Source organism: Podarcis liolepis, assembly GCF_965112155.1.
Source record: "Podarcis liolepis genome assembly, chromosome: 9".
NCBI classification, from domain to species: domain Eukaryota; kingdom Metazoa; phylum Chordata; class Lepidosauria; order Squamata; family Lacertidae; genus Podarcis; species Podarcis liolepis.
The window spans coordinates 68,513,522-68,534,518 of NC_139564.1; the positions used below are offsets into that span (position 1 = coordinate 68,513,522).

The 20,997-nt window shown below is 43.6% G+C and overlaps 1 protein-coding gene across 4 annotated transcripts; it reads left to right on the forward strand.

Moving 5' to 3' along the window:
• Nucleotides 1-5,367: 5,367 nt before the first annotated feature.
• PACRGL (parkin coregulated like) lies at nt 5,368-20,948 on the forward strand. Of its 4 annotated transcripts, XM_083460643.1 has the most exons (10): nt 5,760-5,856; nt 6,426-6,518; nt 7,315-7,393; nt 7,529-7,686; nt 10,515-10,582; nt 11,276-11,366; nt 13,780-13,914; nt 18,254-18,361; nt 19,265-19,345; nt 20,198-20,948. In XM_083460643.1, exons 3-10 carry the CDS (start codon nt 7,342-7,344, stop codon nt 20,252-20,254), a joined length of 750 nt encoding a protein of 249 aa, XP_083316769.1. In that variant the 5' UTR covers nt 5,760-5,856; nt 6,426-6,518; nt 7,315-7,341; the 3' UTR covers nt 20,255-20,948. The 4 variants fall into 4 exon arrangements, with proteins under 4 accessions (XP_083316770.1, XP_083316771.1, XP_083316769.1 ...); XM_083460644.1 differs by lacking the exons at nt 5,760-5,856; nt 6,426-6,518 and adding an exon at nt 5,368-5,558; XM_083460645.1 differs by lacking the exon at nt 6,426-6,518 and having other exon boundaries at nt 5,710-5,856.
• Nucleotides 20,949-20,997: the final 49 nt, after the last annotated feature.

Genomic DNA, 20,997 nt, shown 5'->3' on the forward strand with positions numbered 1-20,997 from the left:
TTGATGGAAGACATGAGAGGGGGTAGACTGGAATATCAGGTAACTTGGAAGCGGGGGTTGAGGGGTGGAGAAAGGAAGATACAAACATGTTTGGATCTCTTTGATTCCATTCACTAAAGGCGTTTGAACCAAAGAAGCTGAGCTGAATGTAAGAATTCACACTTGACCTTTCTCTGGCAGTTGCAGTAGAGCTTGATTTTCATAAAGGACTCTTAAAAGATCCCATGCCAGCATCCTTCCTATCTCCCGCGCTCCATCATGTATTCATTCTTATTCATTAATAAGGATGTGACAGTGCTTGAACCTGCCTATCTTATCAAGAGAGGTCTACTGGAACATATTCACATGAGCCATCCCTCTCTCTTATAAAAACATTTATGCAAGGGGTTGTTTTTCCAACTGCTTTAAAAATCCTTGAAGTAGCAATAACTAAACACATTGGCTGCTAATCAAAGGCCTTGCCTGCTTGGTTAACATGAACAGAAGTCAAAATAAATTAAAACAGTTCTTTAAAAAGATAGTTTAAAAGACTCTTCTTTAAAAACCTAAAAACTCCCTGAAAAGAATCAAGTCTTCAAAAAGGTTATATGATCTAAGAAAGTCGTTAAAAGAATCCTTCCAAAAGAATTATAAAATTATAATGTAGCACCTTATGAGACCAACTGAGTAATTTTAGGTATAATCTTTCGTGTGCATGCACAGTTCTTCAGATACACTGAAACAGAAGTCATCAGACCCTTATATATAATGAGAGGGGTGGGGAGGGAATGGTACATGAATAGAATGTTACATTTACTAAAGTTTCCACTGCTTCCATCAGAGCCACATTAATGCAATGTCAACCACATTAAACTGCCAGCCATTTTTGTTGATTAAGAACCTTGCTTTTTTAAAAATTGGTTACAGATAGGTAGCCGTGTTGGTCTGCCATAGTCAAAATAAAAAAAATCCTTCCAGTAGCACCTTAAAGACCAACTAAGTTAGTTCTTGGTATGAGCTTTCGTGTGCATGCACACTTCTTCAGATACAGATATCTGAAGAAGTGTGCATGCACACGAAAGCTCATACCAAGAACTAACTTAGTTGGTCTTTAAGGTGCTACTGGAAGGAATTTTTTTATTTTAAAAATTAGTGTTAGTCAATTAACTTAGATTTGCAAATTACCTAATCCTTAATATAGAAATATTTTTGAAACATAAAGGAAATAACTTACACTTTTAAATAAACAATATCACGTCTTCTTTTTTTGAAACTTTGAATTGTTGATTTCATAAATTTTACATATATTTCTTTAATAGGCTCCAAACAGCAATACAGTGGTACCTCGGGTTACAGACGCTTCAGGTTACAGACTCCGCTAACCCAGAAATAGTACCTCGGGTTAAGAACTTTGCTTCAGGATGAGAACAGAAATTGTGCACTGGCAGCAGGAGGCCCCATTAGCTAGAGTGGTGCTTCAGGTTAAGTACAGTTTCAGGTTAAGAATGGACCTCCAGAACAAATTAAGTTCTTAACCCGAGGTACCACTGTATAACCTTGGAACATGTAACAGAAGATAGAAAACAATTTTATTTTCATTCCATTCTGTAACCATATAAAACCAAAATGACCTAAAGATTCATGATCTAAAGGTGTACCTTTATTCCAGTTCCATTTATACATACATTATATATGGCAAATAATTCTATCTAATAGTCACCATAGTCGGTAAACAGCTGTTCAAATAAAGTGTTGCATTTCAATGGTTGAAACCCACTCCAGTGGCATCCCTAACGTACTACACCTCTTTACTTTCCTATAGTTGCCATTCAATCCTATAGAAAAGTAAAGTGCTGGGCTTGGGGACAAATTACAAGAAATCACAGCTGAGACTGAGGGCTGTAACCACCACTGAAAAAGATCCCACCATAATATTTGTATAATAATAATATAATATAAATATAAATATATTTCCAACTACACACACACACACCATCAATAATAATGATGACCATTTTGCTAACAGTATACAGTGGTACCTCGCGTTAAGTACTTAATTCGTTCCGGAGGTCTGTTCTTAACCTGAAACTGATCTTAACCTGAAGCACCACTTTAGCTAATGGGGCCTCCCGCTGCTGCCGCGCCGCCGGAGCACGATTTCTGTTCTCATCCTGAAGCAAAGTTCTTAACCTGAAGCACTATTTCTGGGTTAGCGGAGTCTGTAACCTGAAGCGTCTGTAACCTGAAGCGTCTGTAACCCGATGTACCACTGTAATAAAATCTGCCACATGGAACAGATGCAATAGTATTACAGGGAGAAGTACGGTATTTAATGGATGCACAAATAAAATCTGAGAAAGAACAACTGATTTGGTGAAAGAATCGCTGTTAACTAATTGCCCAAGCTCAGCCTCCTCATATAAGTGGACTGACAGCTATGTAGGGTAGCATAAAACCATTAAGCTTCTCTTTGATCTCACAGCTCCTATAGAACCTTTAAATCAATGAACCATGAAGCTACTCAGCTTTTCCTATTTACAGCACATAAAACTACTTTGGGGTGCCTGACACATTGCTACATTATAGATCAAAGCTAGGGAGATGCTCCAGATCCAAGCAAGATATTTGTGAGGTTTATCCCCCCCCCAAAAAAAGCCCTTCATGCATACATTTGAATACCAAGTGGACATTTTTATCTAGATTTTAGAGAAAAGTCTCATAAGTATTTAGTAGGAACTCAAAAAATAAATGGGGGGAGCTAAAGGAGGTCACAGTAACTGCAATGACGCCCAACATTTTTAATGTTAGTAGAATTTTATACAATACTGCACCATGCCTTGTAAAAACCCAAGGTATCATTTCTGGAAATAGATCGCTAAGTTCCTGTTATTGTAGCTGCATATTGTGCAGAGTTGGAAAGAGAAGCATGCGGATAATCCAATATTTCAAATCTATGGCATTTGTGAGGGCCACAGCATGTTACATTTTCCCTACATGTGCATATATGCACACAAACAGGAACACAATAATTTCCCATGAAAGTTGCATCTGATAATGATTAATGTGTTCAGCTTAATGTTTGCCACTTTTGTGCCAACTTTTGGAAATGTAACAGAATACAACTATTTTAAAATAAAAAATTCCTTCCAGTAGCACCTTAAAGACCAACTAAGTTAGTTCTTGGTATGAGCTTTCGTGTGCATGCACACTTCTTCAGATGTGTATCTGAAGAAGTGTGCATGCACACGAAAGCTCATACCAAGAACTAACTTAGTTGGTCTTTAAGGTGCTACTGGAAGGAATTTTTTATTTTGACTATGGCAGACCAACACGGCTACCTATCTACAACTATTTTAAAAATGTAGTTCAATGCATTTTGTTTATTTGCCAAAAAAACCCCACCAGAAATCATGGCTGCAATTTCAGTTGGGGAATAGTCAAGCACCTGCAGAGGATTTTGGATAACTTCTTGCTTGCAAGTTCTGCTTATTTCCTCTTTCTTTTTAGAATTACTTTCGGGCATTAACTTCTTAAAGCCAACAGAACCTGTCCCTTTGGTAGGAAGACCTAGGACGTGGGTCGTTCATTTATTTAGAACACTTCATTCAGCCTGCAGAACTAGTGATCAGAAATGCAGGTGCTCCTGATAATTTATTTATTATTGTTTAAAATTTAAAGCAGCCAGTACTGCAAAAATTAAGTGTTCAGGGCGTTCTCATGTAAATCGGACCTGGTAAAAGGCATCGCTCGACCCTCTGAACAATACAAATTTATTTGGAGAAACACATAAATGATTTAAAAGGAGGAAGCATCTTTCACCAATTTCCCCCTCCCTCAACATTTCCGTAATATTTGCTGTTAATATTCTATGTGCCTTTCTTCTAAGCTGGGATGGAATGTGCAAAACACATGGCACTTTATCTAGCATTTATATATTCCCATTTCCTCTTGCAATTAACCAGCCTGGCAGTAAATAACTCCGCAACACCATCAAGTGGACAAAGTATAAAACTGAATAAAAGCCAAAGAACATTGTTTTCTGTGCTAGGTGGTTATAATGTGAACATAAGGCAACAGCAGTGGCTGGGCTACACATCCATTTCCCCTCATTTTCACATTATAGTAACATCATTCATAGATGACGCAAAAAGACAAACCACTGAAAGCACATAATCTTAAGTGAAGAACTTTTCAGGTCCCCTTGTTTTTAAATGAAAGATTTAAACAAGGGTTTAAACAAGTGCTTCAGTTCGGATAGATTCTGCTCTCAATTCAAAAAGTGTATTCCTGGCTGTTATACGGATGGGAGGGAGGTTTGGGGTATTATTTTTTGGTTCTTTTAAGAAGTTTTTTAAAAAGGCTCTTTATAATTTTGCAAAATATACCCTTTAACTGCATGAAATATACTGCCTGATGCTGATTTTCCATTTAACTTCCTAGTTATCAAACGACTGAAGGTTTTGGCAGATTTTTTTCTGAACACTTGAGGGTCAAAAGAAAGTAATTTAAAACAACTGTTGCTGAGACATTTCATTCCGAATCTGCTAAGACAGAGCCAGACAGAGGATGATAACAGGTGGGCAGTCCTTTCTGCTGGGGATAATTCAGATGGAAATTCCCAGGTGTTATTTATGTACGCTATTACTGCGGCCTGTGTTTTGTTAGCCCCCCAAAAATGGAAAACGAGTGAAGTCCCAACTGAAGAGGAATGGCAACTTAAGTTGACAAAACATGCACAACTTGCTGACTTAACATATAGAATAAGAGAACAAGAACATACGTTTAAAGAAGATTGGAAAACGTTTATTGGATATATGGGAAATACAGCTGAAAACGCTGGCAGCATTAAGATAAGATTCCACAGTGTAAATAAGTTTTGATGGATGTAATAATGGAATACTGAATGGTATAGGTTTTGTAAAATATGCAGGGATTTATGATATGTAGATTGAACCATGGAAAGAGAAGAAAAGAAGTCATTGATATCTTAAGGATGTAAAAGGAGTATTTTAAAATGTAAAGCAGAAAATTTAGTATATGTGTGTGCGTGTGTGTGTATATATATAAAATATATATATAATGGTAACAGGTGGGTCCGTCCCCCCCGCGCAGCATAAATCCTGCCTATGCCAGTCCCCCCCCCCCCGGTTTATGAACATTGCGCGTGCGCGCCCTGTCATGTCATCAATTGTTCTCCCCTATTATTTTTATTTTATTTTCTTATTTTATTCAAGTTGGCCACAACAATAGCTGTTATCACTCATGTTATCGCCTCCTGCCCATGCGCAGTTCTCTCACAAAAAGCAAAGAGTGTGTGTGTGACAGAATTCCGAGCATGCACAGAGCGCCCTCCGCCTTCTCCGCGAGGAAGTTTGGCCTCTCCGGGCGCCCGTAGTTGCCTTGGCAACGGCGACGGGCAGCTGCGGCCTGTGCGGATTTCCACGCCTTTCCGAGGAGCCGGCGAGCGAGCGAGCGAGGGAGGCGGCGTCGGCGGCGTCCCGGCGAGGGAGAGGCGCGCTCCTTCCTTCCCGCTCGTCCTTCTGTTTTCGCCCCCGGGCTGTAACTCCCCCCCCCCGCAGGTAGGTGGCTCGTCCCGCCTCGTCGCGTTAACGGGCGAGGGAGTTTGGCTCGCGGGGTCCTGGAAGCAGGGCAGCCCGAGCATGCGCAGAGCGCCTTCTCCTCCCCACCCCCTCAGCTGGGAAGACGAGGTGGGGTGCCCCCCAAGCATGCCTTTCCTCCCCTCAGCACTGAAGGAGGTGCGCTTCCCTGAGCATGTGCAGAGTGCTTTCCCCGCTGAAGAAGACGGGGCTGGGTTTAGCGCTTGCGCGGCTTGTGCGCACACAAGACTCCAGTGCAATAACTTAGTTGGTCTCTAAGGTGCTACTAGTAGGATATATATATATATATATATTGTTTTGACTATTGCAGACCAGCACGGCTACCTACCTATAAATGCGATTGAGTGTTTGGGGTGGGAGGAGGGAGGCTCTGTTAATTTCATTGTACACAGGTAGTACATTGAAAATAAAAGTATTATTATTATTAATTTATTTTCTTGGCGCTGAGCTCCGCTGGGAATCGGTAAGGTTTGTTACGCCCCTGAGAAGGTGCCCTGCTGGATGAGTAGCCTTGTCTACTGCAGTGTCAGGTTTCCTGCCAGGTGGCGCAGGGGAGCCCATACGCCAGGTGTGAGCCTTTTGTGTTACACCTTTAGGCTCCAGGTAGAAATGTTCCTCTTTTACCTGGCCTTTGGCCGATTCATATCCAGTGCCCCCCATCCAATTGGTGGGTGGATGTGGGTGGGGGGGCGTTTATTGGGTTGTTTTCCTTTGTGTCTTTATATTTTTATTTTATCTTGTGAACTGCCCCGAGGCCTGCGGCTATAGGGCGGTAAAACAAATTTAATTAATAGTCATAAAGATCCTCTCACCTTTGTGCGCCTCCAGCCACTGGTGTGAAAAAGAAAACCTCCATGTTCAGGGGTCCCATCAGTAGCAATTAGCTGTATCTTCTGTGAATTTGGTCCACCATTTTAAAAGGTCAGTTCGTAATAACTAGGCCAATGATCATGATGATGATTAATTAAATTGGTTCATTGCCCTATATCTGCAGGTCTCAGGACGGTTCTGATGTCTGCAATTTCCCCAAATGTGGGAAACTCAACTGCACCACCGGGGCAATATGGCTTACCGCCTGTCCGGAATCTCCTACCCATCAGTTTCATTTCGTGACTCTGAGTTACTATTAGCAAGAGGGCAGTAACATTATTATTCCATGTAAATGTGATTAGGATTGTAGCTACAAAAGTTAGACATTGATTAATACTTTCGTGTGCTTCTATGTTATGGACTTTTGTGTTTTGAGATTGTAAACTGCCCTGTGATCCTCGGGTGAAGGGTGGTATAGAAATGTTGATACAGGCAACCATCCATTTACATTCCATGACATATTTGAATCACCATTGGAAAAGCCTGCAAGCATCCTGTTCCGCCCTGCAACATTCCACCCTTTTTTGTGACTTTTTGGGTCACTTCCGGGTTTGGTGCAATGCGTGTGTGCACGGTTGTGCAAATATTGAACACATGTAAATGCGGGTTTTTCCTTTAAATACTTTGTACCATAAAAGAGCTGCCTTAGATCCATTTACAGAAAATAATCCCCTTTTGGTTAACTCTGCAGGGATTTCTTCAAATGTCCATAGATCAATAGGACTCTTAAAAATGCAGATTTTCTTCTCTTTAATAGCCCTTCTATTTGAACAGTCCCTTAAGAAGTTGTGCTACCAGGATACAAATGCAAAGTGATGCCAACCAGTATCAATTTCTCTTTGTACAGGTGTCTCTACATACCTCCCAAGGAGGTATGCAGCAAACCAAGAAATGTGAAGGCGCATGTTTGAAAAATGGAGCAAGTGGTATGTCTTTACTATTTAGTGACAGCTGAACTGTGTTTTATTTACCTGCCTTATAATAAAAAATATTTTTCATTAAGAATGTAAATCCTATCCCTGCTTTCTTCTGTGGGGTCTTTTTTGTTTTTGGTGCTGCAGGAAGCAGTGGTAAAAGAACGTCTTCAGGTTCTCAAATGGCTGAGAAAACTGTGACACAGAAAAGAAAGCCATTACCCACTTCATTGACTTCCCCAGATCCTGTAATTAAGCCGCAGCCCAGGCCCAGTGACAGACTTAATCCCAAAACAATTGATCCGGTAAGTACAGTCAGAACTTCTGGTGGCTACATAAAGATGTTAGCCCATTTCTTCAGAAAATTATGCAGGTGATAAAAAAAAAATGCTGAGAAAAAGGGCAAATAAGGTGATAAGCATAATCTCTGCTGGACTGAGTTAAGGGTATCAAAATTTGGGGAGCAAATCTCTGCTGCTCCAGAATACTCCTTGCCATTCTCACCCTTTGATTTTTCATTCCGTCCCCACAACAGCCACTCAGCATTCAATGCCATCTGCCCAAGATTATTCCTCCTTGGCTGACTTTCTTTTCGTAAGCGATTTTTAGAAGTAACTTTGCTGGCAGATATGTAAGTTTGGAAATTCAGTTGACTGCCCATTCTTGCACCTCTGAATTCCAGGGTATGCAGTAAAATACAGCCTTAGTTTGGGAACCCTGGTTTGGGATTCTCTGTAGTCACAAGTTTTAGTGGATTTTGCCTTGTAAAGCTGCAGGCTCCCTCGGCCTGAAAGTGAGATGAGCACCACAACCCCATAGTCGCCTTTTGACTGGACTTAACTGTCCAGGGATCCTTTGCCTTTACTGCTGGTGGTCATGATGGCATTTTGTATGAATGGTTGCCTTGAGTGAAACCGTGTCTGCCTCAGGTGACAAAAGTGAGTACTAAATGGCAAGACTATATTTCTAAGTTCTATAATTTAGGTGGAAAGTTCTGAAAATTGTTTTTTCCAATAATAAAGTACATTCTCAGCAACAAAGAAGTGACTCTTATATGACTGTTCCTTATATGCATGCAGTAAATTATGATATTCTTGTAAAAGTGAAGCATCTCTGCTTGTCGTTACGGGTGGTTTTCCAGGCATTAGCTACACATCGCATTGCCTGCATTTACTTTTATTACTTTTATTTACTTTTTATTTTATTTCTATTTTTATTTACTTTTATTGTTCTGCATTCAGATTATTTAAATTTGCATTTTTGCACCCTCTGTTCAAGCTGTTGTATACCGTATTTTGCGCCCCATAAGACGCTCCGGCCCATAAGACGCACCTAGTTTTTTGGGGGGGAAATAAAGAAAAAAATTTTTATTTCCCCCCCCAGGTGCGGGGCTGGAAGAACCAGGTCGGGGAACAGTGGGAAGGCACGCTCTGCCTCCGCGCTGTCCCCCGAGCTTGTGGGGCTGGCGATGGGGAGAAGTGCACCAGTCCCGGGAGGGCAGGCAGCTCTGCGCCGCCGTCCCTAGCGGGGCGGGACTTAGCGCCCCGCTCCGGATGGCGGCGCAGACCTGCCTGCAGTCCCGGGACGGCAGGCAGCTCTGTGCCGCCATCCCGAGCGGGGCGGGACTTAGCGCCCCGCTCCGGATGGCGGCGCAGACCTGCCTGCAGTCCCGGGACGGCAGGCAGCTCTGTGCCGCCATCCCGAGCGGGGCGGGACTTGGCCTGCCGCCCCAAGCCTCGTGCACCCGGTGGGACCTCCTGCCGGGTGCGCGAGGCTTGCAGACTCTCGCCCGAAGCAGGGGGAGCCCTCCCGAGGGCTCCCCGTGCTTCGGGCTACAGGCTGCCGCCCCAAGCCTCGCGCACCCGGTGGGACCTCCTGCCGGGAGCGCGAGGCTTGCTGACACTCGCCCGAAGCAGGGGAAGCCCTCCGGAGGGCTCCCCGTGCTTCGGGCGACAGGCTGCCGCCCCAAGCCTCGCGCACCCGGTGGGACCTCCTGCCGGGTGCGCGAGGCTTGCAGACTCTCGCCCGAAGCAGGGGGAGCCCTCCCGAGGGCTCCCCGTGCTTCGGGCGACAGGCTGCCGCCCCAAGCCTCGCGCACCCGGTGGGACCTCCTGCCGGGTGCGCGAGGCTTGCAGACTCTCGCCAGAAGCAGGGGGAGCCCTCCCGAGGGCTCCCCGTGCTTCGGGCGACAGGCTGCCGCCCCAAGCCTCGCGCACCCGGTGGGACCTCCTGCCGAGAGCGCGAGGCTTGCTGACACTCGCCCGAAGCAGGGGAAGCCCTCCGGAGGGCTCCCCGTGCTTCGGGCGACAGGCTGCCGCCCCAAGCCTCGCGCACCCGGTGGGACCTCCTGCCGGGAGCGCGAGGCTTGCTGACACTCGCCCGAAGCAGGGGAAGCCCTCCGGAGGGCTCCCCGTGCTTCGGGCGACAGGCTGCCGCCCCAAGCCTCGCGCACCCGGTGGGACCTCCTGCCGGGTGCGCGAGGCTTGCAGACACTCGCCCGAAGCAGGGGGAGCCCTCCCGAGGGCTCCCCGTGCTTCGGGCGACAGGCTGCCGCCCCAAGCCTCGCGTACCCGGTGGGACCTCCTGCCGGGTGCGCGAGGCTTGCAGACACTCGCCCGAAGCAGGGGGAGCCCTCCGGAGGGCTCCCCGTGCTTCGGGCGACAGGCTGCCGCCCCAAGCCTCGCGCACCCGGTGGGACCTCCTGCCGGGAGCGCGAGGCTTGCTGACACTCGCCCGAAGCAGGGGGAGCCCTCCGGAGGGCTCCCCGTGCTTCGGGCGACAGGCTGCTGCCCCAAGCCTCGTGCACCCGGTGGGACCTCCTGCCGGGCGCGCGAGGCTTGCAGGCATTTGCCCCATAAGACGCACCCCGATTTCCCCTTCATTTTTGGAGGGGAAAAAGTGCGTCTTATGGGGCGAAAAATACGGTATATGCTGATTTTGAGATCAAAGCTAAGCATTTCAAGTCCTGTTGCTTTTAGTAGAAGAGATTTAAGGACATTTAAATGAATCTTGAATTAATATAGGACTTGAAAAGCATTTTTTTGACTGGTTAAATCTCCAGGTTTTAAAAATAAATGCAACTGAACTTATCTGCCTCTTGGCTGACTAACTCACTTTCATCTTTTTATTCTAGTTTGGTGGTCAATCAAGAGCTCCTTCTGCCTTTGCTGCCATTTACTCTAAAGGGGGAGTTCCTTGCAGGTAAGACTTATGGGTCAGAAGTGGGTGAACATAAGGAACTTAGTTAAACAATAGGCTTTGTATCATTGGCCAACATTCTGTGAAGACTTTTGGTTTGCTTATCATAAGAACAAATGTTCAGAAGGCATTATCAGGTGCGTCACTCAAGATTGCAAATGGGACGTCGTATATAAATGACACTAAGGTATTGCATGTCCCTCAGTTCATAACTGGTAGGAGGATATGTGAACATTTTTTATTCAAAAGTATGATATGCGAGGTGAATGTACTACCAGTGATGTTTTATCTGGCTGCTGGACATGGATACCAACCCTTCATGCTGTTGTCATCAAATGATGAATATCCATGTGTGCACTGGCGCTAAAAGCCTTTACTGCAGGAGTGGTTAACCTGTGGCTCTTTGGATGTAACTTTCATGACCCCTGACCTTTGGCCATGCTGTCTCAGTATGACTAATGTTGGATATCGTCCATAATTGTATTAAAATAATCTCTCTTTTTTGCTTGGACAGCCTTACATTTTTAATAAGAGTCTATTCCAAATGGGTGGTGCACCATGCTTGCAAGTATCATACAAAATATACCTGAACTCACACAGGCTTAGTTCTTTTGGAACAGTGTTTTAGGATCTTCTGCATGAAGTAGGCTCAGTACAACCATGGCTTATTGTTGATTTTTAACTTTTCTGTTTCAGGTTAGTTCATGGCTCTGTAAAACACAAATTACAGTGGGATTGTCGTCCTGAAACGCTTCAGTTTGATCCTCTTCTTATAACTTTGGCAGAGGTGAACGTTTTTCTCTATTTCTTTAGAATCAAGCTGAAACTACCCTTTTATGTTGCATGTTTTGATAATTTGTTGTTTTTAAATATGCTGGTCATCCATAAACCAAATACTCCGGCTGAATTCATTTAAATTGGAATGAAAAGTTGGAAGTAGCTTAAAGCAAAGTACCAGACTGTTAACTCTCCTCTTTAATAGATTAAAAAGTTGGGGATATGTGTAAAACCTGCTCTTGGCTATACATAATCCAGAAATATAGCAAGCTGGTAGTATTCCAGTCCACTGAGTCACCTGTCCCTCTTCCTCATCAAAACTCTACATGGTCTCTGTTGATTGCCCACAAACTGTTGTTCTATGGGAAGGGAGGTTAGGGTAGAAAAAGCTACCTGCATTAACATTCGCCACAAACCCTGGCCTGTGTCCTTATCCTTTATATATATGTAAAAATTAAACATGTCCCTGTGTTGTGATACTTTTTAACAGTTTTGTCTAAATACTTCATTGTCACACATGGATAATTGGTGAGCCGTATATTAAATGTTTTGTTTATTTATATAAAAGCATTTATAAAAACAATCAATAAATTATTATTATTATTATTATTATTATTATTATTATTATTATTATTATTATATTAAGAAGCTTGTTAAGGTTTAATGTTTTACTACTGGAAGCCACCCAGAGTGGCTGGGTGGCTTCCAGTAGTAAAACATTAAACCTTAACAAGCTTCTTAATGTAATAATAATAATAATAGTCAGATGGGCAGGGTACAAATAATAGGTAAAGGGACCCCTGACCATTAGGTCCAGTTGCGAAAGGCTCTGGGATTGTGGCGCTCATCTCACTTTATTGGCCGAGGGAGCTGGTGTACAGCTTCCAGGTCATGTGGCCAGCATGACTAAGCCACTTCTGGTGAACCAGAGCAGTGCACGGAAATGCCAGTTACCTTCCCACCTATTTATCTACTTGTACTTTGACGTGCTTTCAAACTGCTAGGTGGGCAGGAGCAGGGACCGAGCAACGGGAGCGCACCCTGTCGTGGGGATTCGAACTGCCGACCTTCTGATCGGCAAGCCCTAGGCTCTGTGGTTTAACCCACAGCGCCACCCGCGTCCCAGTACAAATAATAAATTACTATTATTATCAATATTTTTTAAATCTCTTAAGCGGCTCACTTGCTGATTTGAAATAGTTTTTTCAGTATAGCTGTTGCTGGATTTAGTTTACTATTAGCTGTTCCAGTAAGTTAAAATAGTGTTCTGTGCTTCACAGCTGTATAGCCAAGAGCAGAAAAGAAATGTTTGCTAGAGGCCTTGCCTTCTACACAGGTGCATTTTGCATATCTTCCAAAAAGAGCAATACTCCATCTTTGCTTCTCAGTATTGGATATGCATAATGATCGCACATTTTTCCTGGACTGCATTTGGGTGTGCAGTGCTGTATATCCTTTCGAACATCTACATCTGACCTCAGTTCTGTCTGACAAGAAAGGCCTTTTTAGTGTGCTACTGAATTCACTTCCTAGAGGAAACAGCCTGGAAGTCAATTACCAAGGATAGGAGTTTGCTCTTGGCGTCCGCTTTGTTCAGTAACCCATCCAAATTACATAATTGGCATGTTTCGTTTATCTTCTGCATCTACTAAGAGTGTTCAGATCTATAATTATAAGCAATAATTGAATCACATCAAACATACATTTTGAGCCTCAACAGCGTGTCAAATTGAATATTACATTTTTAAAGGCTTTCCAAATCTCTGTTTCTGATATGTGAAGACAGAGAGAACACTTCTGAACATCCCTAACAAATAATTTGGTGTGCCATGATTTCTGAGGCTGCAGTGGCTCATTCAGTCCTGGAATCTGATTGTTCCTGAGCTTCAGCTACAGGAACTGTTGAGCCACTGGGGGCATTTCTCCACTGAGACCCTTATACACTGTGAGCCAGAAGCCTTTTTCAGGACTTGGGAGTGGAGGGGGCTACTAGCAGTCAGTTGTGCCCTTAACTCCCCATGTCCAGGAGTGTCTAAATAGGGTTCTGTCAAGGAGTTATGGTTGTCTAGTTACAGCTAAGGCTGCGTTGTTTGGTTGGAGTTCTACAGGATACTGTTCTGCCTGTTGCAGCACAAGCAGAAGGCCTAGAAATAATTCGGATTGTGTACTGTTCCTGAATAAATGTAGAAATAAATGGATTAAAAAAATGAAAGTAAGAAAATACACACGTTGAGAAATTTCGGTATTTAAGATTTGTTTAATAACGTTATGTTCCATGGAGCCACAAGGTGGCACAAGTGTGTTTTGAATGCGTGTAGTGAAAAGAGTATAATATACTTTTTTTTTGAGGTATTTGTATTTTTATCAGCAGACATGGTGGGCAGGTGGAGCTTACTATGATGTTGTTTTTATTTCTGTGGCAGGGATTAAGAGAAACAAGGCATCCGTACACATTTGTATCCAAGGAGGGCTTTAAAGAATTGCTCTTGGTGGCAGGTGCCGCTCAGAAAGCCATTCCGTTGTTGCCACGGCTAGTTCCAGTATTGAAAGCCGCTCTGGTATGTCTCTCCCATTTGTGAACTCGTATACACAACATATTGAAAAATTTCAGGGATCAATGGATTTTAGGTGGCCTTGGTGGACCAAATAATTGCAAAGCCCAGGACATCTCCCTACCCAGAGAGCAGCGTCTTTGTCCCTGGCCTCGTGTGGTATTTGGAAACACAGCACAGGTTTGATGACAAACCAGGGTACTCCTTCTGTGTCCAGCACAAAGCCAGAAAGGGGCAGTGACATGCTGTGGGCAGCCTCTCCCCTTTTTAGATGGCTGGAGCTCTGAGCTCCAAAGAGGCGCAGAGTCAATACAGTCGTACCTCTTCTTGCGAACGCTTCATGTTGCGTTTTTTCGGGTTAAGAACACAGCAGACCTGGAAGTGTTTGCTTCCGAGTTTCGCCACATGTGCAGAAGCATTCTGCGCGGTTCACACATGCACAAAAGTGCTCTATTGCGCTTCGCACAGAAGCGCCGCTGTGGTTACAGACTTTTCGGGGTGCGAACGGCACCCCAGAACGGATCGTGTCCGCAATCAGAGGTACCACTGTATTCCTTCTGCCCAGATATATTGATTGATTGATTAGATAGATTTATAATTTGCTTTTTGAAAACAATCGTCACATGGTAGCTTGCAATATGTATAAAGTACAATTCAAAACTAGTGGGGTACAGTGAAGGCACCTGCCGTGTGGCTGGAGCTCAAAAACTGACAGACGCAGTTAAAAGCCCCCAGTATGGCTCTGCTGTCCCTTCCTGCAAGAGCCACAGGGGTGGGTGTGCTCCTTTCATCTCCGGTGGTTGGAACTCCAGCCGACACAGGGGCACACTTCTGTCTCTGTTTGGGGCTGAAGGAGGGGCAGGGAACATCGTTCCCTCTTTGCAATTCCAGTGTTATAAGAGAGCCTCCGACTCACCTGTCTTCTCAAGGCATGGAGGAACCCTTGCAAGCAAGGTTGTTGAACCATGTATGGTTTTAACCACTCTCAGTTTAATCGACATTGGCTAGAATCCTTGGAACGTGTGCACAAAACATTGACTTAAAGGTATATGGAAGATAAAATGATACCCACAGATGGCTCAGTTGATCTGGATTTTAATCCTGCTCTAGGGGTTTTCAGCGATTTAGACTGCTCGTGCTATATTATATCTGGATTGCAACTGCTATTAACGTAGAGTAATCCCATTGAAATTAATAAACACGAGCACGTTAGAACCATTAATTTCAACAGGTTTAAAGGTAAAGGTAAAGGGACCCCTGACCGTTAGGTCCAATCGTGACCGACTCTGGGGTTGCGGCGCTCGTCTCGCTTTATTGGCCGAGGGAGCCGGCGTACAGCTTCCGGGTCATGTGGCCAGCATGACTAAGCCGCTTCTGGTGAACCAGAGCAGCGCACGGAAACGCCGTTTACCTTCCTGCCGGAGAGGTACCTATTTATCTACTTGCACTTTGACGTGCTTTCGAACTGCGAGGTTGGCAGGAGCAGGGACCGAGCAACGGCGGCTCACCCTGTCGCGGGGATTCGAACCGCTGACCTTCTGATCGGCAAGTCCTAGGCTCTGTGGTTTAACCCACAGTGCCACCCATAAAACTTGAACACTACTCATAATTTAAAGAAGCAGATGCCAGGTGCTGCACCTGAACAAAATGCAGAGATCCCTGCTCAGCAGCTAATAATAATAATAATAATAAAATGAATTGAAAGAGGATTGAATTTGAAAGTGTCATCCAAGTGCACTCAGAAATAATCTCATCCCATCATGCCACAGCAGTATTAAATTCCCACCACATATTTTTGTTCTTTCCCCTCCTGCCTACATTGTAAACCATAAACCATGGTCGCTTCCACCTGCTGTTTGCGTTGCTCACCTGTGCAGTAACAGGCTGGGCTGCTCAACCCTAATTTGTCCCACCTCCTGGATCATGTAGACTGGATCCACTAGGTGGGGTGAAAGAGGGCTGTGCAGCTTGTCAGTAAATGCATTGGGGAAGTCTCTTTGTAGTAGCTGTGGGCTAATTAAGTTTCTGTGTGGTGGAATACCTGTTTATGGTGGTTTGTGATCATTTGTTAACAAAACTGAGGAAGCATTACTTGTGATCCTAGCCCTCTTTAGACGCTCATGTTGAACATGTAAGGGCCAAAAGTGTGTAGTGGGCTCGTCCGGCCCCCAACATCCTCATGAGTGTGATTCGCTCCACCCTGACAATCCCACATTGCATAGAAATGTCCGAAGGGACTTTCTATGCATGATTGACTTAGAAGTCTCCCCACAATCAGTCAAGTACTCTTGAGATGCAGAATCCAGTTTTAGTTGTGGACAAAAGACCCTTTAAAACAATTAGCACTTGATGATGTTGCCTAACTCCACTTAATCTTGTTGTTGTTTAGTCGTTTAGTCGTGTCCGACTCTTCGTGACCCCATGGACCAGAGCACGCCAGGCACTTCTGTCCTCCACTGCCTCCCGCAGTTTGATCAAACTCATGCTAGTAGCTTCAAGAACACCATCCAACCATCTCATTCTCTGTCGTCCCCTTCTCCTTGTGCCCTCCATCTTTCCCAACATCAGGGTCTTTTCCAGGGAGTCTTCTCTTCTCATGAGGTGGCCAAAGTATTGGAGCCTCAGCTTCACGATCTGTCCTTCCAGTGAGCGCTCAGGGCTGATTTCCTTCAGAATGGAGAGGTTTGATCTTCTTGCAGTCCATGGGACTCTCAAGAGTCTCCTCCAGCACCATAATTCAAACGCATCAATTCTTCGGCGATCAGCCTTCTTTATGGTCCAGCTCTCACTTCCATACATCACTACTGGGAAAACCATGGCTTTTACTATACGGACCTTTGTTGGCAAGGTGATGTCTCTGCTTTTTAAGATGTTGTCTAGGTTTGCCATCGCCTTTCTCCCAAGGAGCAGGCGTCTTTTAATTTCGTGACTGCTGTCACCATCTGCACTGATCATGGAGCCCAAGAAAGTAAAATCTCTCACTGCCTCCATTTCTTCCCCATCTATTTGCCAGGAGGTGATGGGCCCAGTGGCCATGATCTTCGTTTTTTTGATGTTGAGCTTCAGACCATATTTTGCGCTCTCATCTTTCACCCTCATTAAAAGGTTCTTTAATTCCTCTTCACTTTCTGCCATCAAGGTTGTGTCATCTGCATATCTGAGGTTGTTGATATTTCTTCCGGCAATCTTAATTCCGGCTTGGGATTCATCCAGCCCAGCCTTTCGCATGATGAATTCTGCATATAAGTTAAATAAGCAGGGAGACAATATACAGCCTTGCCGTACTCCTTTCCCAATTTGGAACCAATCTGTTGTTCCATATCCAGTTCTAACTGTAGCTTCTTGTCCCACATAGAGATTTCGCAGGAGACAGATGAGGTGATCAGGCACTCCCATTTCTTTAAGAACTTGCCATAGTTTGCTGTGGTCAACGCAGTCAAAGGCTTTTGCATAGTCAATGAAGCAGAAGTAGATGTCTTTCTGGAACTCTCTAGCTTTCTCCATAATCCAGCGCATGTTTGCAATTTGGTCTCTGGTTCCTCTGCCTCTTCTAAATCCAGCTTGCACTTCTGGGAGTTCTCGGTCCACATACTGCTTGAGCCTTCCTTGTAGAATTTTAAGCATAACCTTGCTAGCATGTGAAATGAGTGAAATTGTGCGGTAGTTGGAGCATTCTTTGGCACTGCCTTTCTTTGGGATTGGGATGTAGACTGATCTTCTCCAATCCTCTGGCCACTGCTGAGTTTTCCAAACTTGCTGGCATATTGAGTGTAGCACCTTAACAGCATCATCTTTTAAAATTTTAAACAGTTCAGCTGGAATACCATCACTTCCACTGGCCTTGTTATTTGCAGTGCTTTCTAAGGCCCATTTGACTTCACTCCACTTAATCTACATTCTAGTAATTAATTTAATAATATTACAGGAACTGCCTAATTGCAAGGGGTTATCTATCAGTGCTTCTAATGGGATTTGTTCAAAGTGTTTGAAGACTTTAAATACAGCAGTTTTACTGTCAGCGTTTCTGCAGACAAAGCAAATAGTTTTTATGCTTAGATCTTGGCTGCAAACCTAAACAGAGTATTGAGGAGAGTCCAGTTGAACACAGTGAGACTTACTTCTAAGTAATCATGCATAGGATTATGTTGTGATGAATATTTAAAAGAGTTTATCTGAAGCTGGTGAATACATATGGGTTGCATTAAAAGAGTGTTGCATATTGCAGAGTAAAAAAAACAGATAAATATTTTTCAATCTTGCCATGCTGGAGCATAAAAACAATCTATTTGGTGCATGCTGTGGGCTAATCATTTGTCTGGTCAATTGGTTTCCCCCTTTATTAAAGGCCCATTCAGATGGTGAGGTATTTGAAAGGGGACTGAACGCTTTGATACAACTGAGTGCTGTTGTTGGCCCTGCACTTAATGATCACCTGAAACATCTACTTTCAAGTGTGAGTACAATATTTGGCAGTGGGTTTCTTGTATTTAATAATAATAATAATAATAATAATAATAATAATAAATAATATATATATTTTTAATACCCCGCCCTCCCCAGCCAAGGCCGGGCTCAGAGTGGCTTACAAGCAATAATAAAAACAAGTTGAATGATTACAACTTAAAAACAAAATTAAAATACAACATTAAAATATTACAACATTAAAATAAAATGTAGCCTCAACGCAGGAGGAGAAGGAAAGAAAAAAAGAAAGAGAGGGAGGGAATCAAATTGGCTCCAAGCCAAAGGCCAGGCGGAACAACTCTGTCTTACAGGCCCTATGGAAAGAAATCAGATCCTGCAGGGCCCTGGTCTCATGAGGCAGAGCGTTCCACCAGGCCGGAGCCAGAGTTGAAAAGGCCCTGGCTCTGGTTGAAGCCAATCTAATTGTATTCTTGTATCCTGAGAAGCATTTGTTTCAGTTTGTGGCACATCATAATCTAGATTCCATGAGCTAATATGTTAATAGCATGTGGGCATTTTCACATTTCTGAACACGGCTTGTGGCATGCCTATTGAAGATGGTGCTTCAGCCATATTTTGCAACATGGAAGGTGCTTGATAGCCCCCGTCCCAGTTTTCAAAATAAGTCCCCGTCCAAAATAAAGTTTATCAAGCTGCTCCTGTTAGGACTTGCATTCAGTTTCTTGAGTCACAAGTTGGTGGAAGCCTGAACATGTAAATATGCTATTGTCCCTCCGAATCTGTGAAGTTAAGACTGCCTCTTATCAGTCATTGTTACCAGGATGCATTATTCACAATCTGGTTGACGCTTCTCCATGTAATGGGCACAAAGGAGGACGTTGCAGCTACGTTCAACAAATAAACCCACTATTGTATTTTACTTTTGCCACAGCTTTCAAAGAGACAGATGAGCAAAAAGTACAAAGAGCAAACTACAGATGCCTTACAGAAGCTGGAGCAGTATGGTGGGAAGGTAAGCTCAATTGATTGGTCTGCTCCTGTGACATACCTAGGTCAGAATTTGCTTCTCCTGTTGTCTTCACTATCTCATAGTGTTAGGTTAAATCCATCACATGCAGTCAAGTTGTCGTACTCTGATGATGCACAATCAAGTTACAATTCCACTTTGCAATTCTCCATAGTTTGGAGAGCAACACAAAAATAGCAATATAAAAATTCCATGTGTATTGATGTTCTGCATTAATAATAACAAAGCAGCCAAAAACAGAGGCAGCCAATATGCTTGTCTAGGTGCTGTGGACTCCAGTTCCCATAAACCCCAACCAGCATGGTCAACAGCCACTGATGGTAGCTGTTGTATCCCAGAGCCTCTGGAAGGTGGCATATTGTCTATCCCTGGTCAAAAATACCAGTTGACAAAGGAAAGATAATCATAGTTTGCATTCTACATGTTTGTAGTTCTGAACCCGTTTTGATTTCAGATACAGTGGTGCCCCGCAAGACGAATGCCTCGCAAGACGGAAAACCCGCTAGACGAAAGGGTTTTCCGTTTTTGAGCTGCTTCGCAAGACAAATTTCCCTATGGGTTTGCTTTGCAAGATGAAAACGTCTTGCGAGTGTTGCGATTTCCCCCCCGCTCCCCCCCTTTTTCTAAGCCGCTAAGCTGCTAATAGCCTTTTAGCCGCTAAGCCGCTAATAGCGCTAATCCACTAAGCCGCTAATAGGGTTGCTTCGCAAGACAAAAAAACCGGTAGACGAAGAGACTCGCGGAACGGATTAATTTCGTCTTGCGAGGCACCACTGTACAGTTTATTTCAGCATAGACCTAGTACCGACCTTATTAAATTCTCATTTTTATCAACAGGAAAGTTTGACGGTTATAAAAGCTAAAATTCCAACTTACTGTTCAATCTCCTCCTAAAGAGAGATGTGACGAAGAGCCTCCTCGGAATTATTTGGTATTACTTATCTTCCCCATAGTAAGCTGTTGTGGAATGTCTCAGGGAAACAGGGATCAATATTTAAAAATGAGGACAAATCTTAAGAGTGAATATGCTCAAGACGTGTAAATTATGGAAAACACCAGAAATGATACTTGTTCCAGTACTTCCGCCAAGAATTGCAAATCAATTTGTCTGGTTTATTACAGTCAATAATAGGGATTACCCAGTTTTGTAAACTATAACCATAACAGTAACATTAATACTTACTTGCTGTGTTTACATGTTTGGCTGTAGTTAGGTATGTTTAGCAACTGCAGTGAGTTAGAAATGAAGACACAATCCAACCATAAGTTAATCACTATTAAAAGTTATGCTGACTTCAGTGGGAAGTTAAAATCAATAGGATTTGAAGGTGTTTGACTTTGCCTGGATTGTGCTATGATTAATTTATTTTGACCAAGAACTAACTCAGTACTGTGTCCATAGAGAAAATTATTTTTATAGTGTCTAGGGAAAAGCCTTCTTTCCCAAAAGGTTCTGGATAGGAAAATATATAAAATGTGTTTCACTGAACTGAGTCCTCTTTTAGTGCAAATTGTTCTGTTTTGAAAACATAGAAAGTATTAAAAGACAACTAAAATATGCTTCAAGTATTAAAACTTATTAATAAAAGTGTTTGTGAATGTTGACTCCATGTAAGCCCTTTGGAAAAAAACAATCT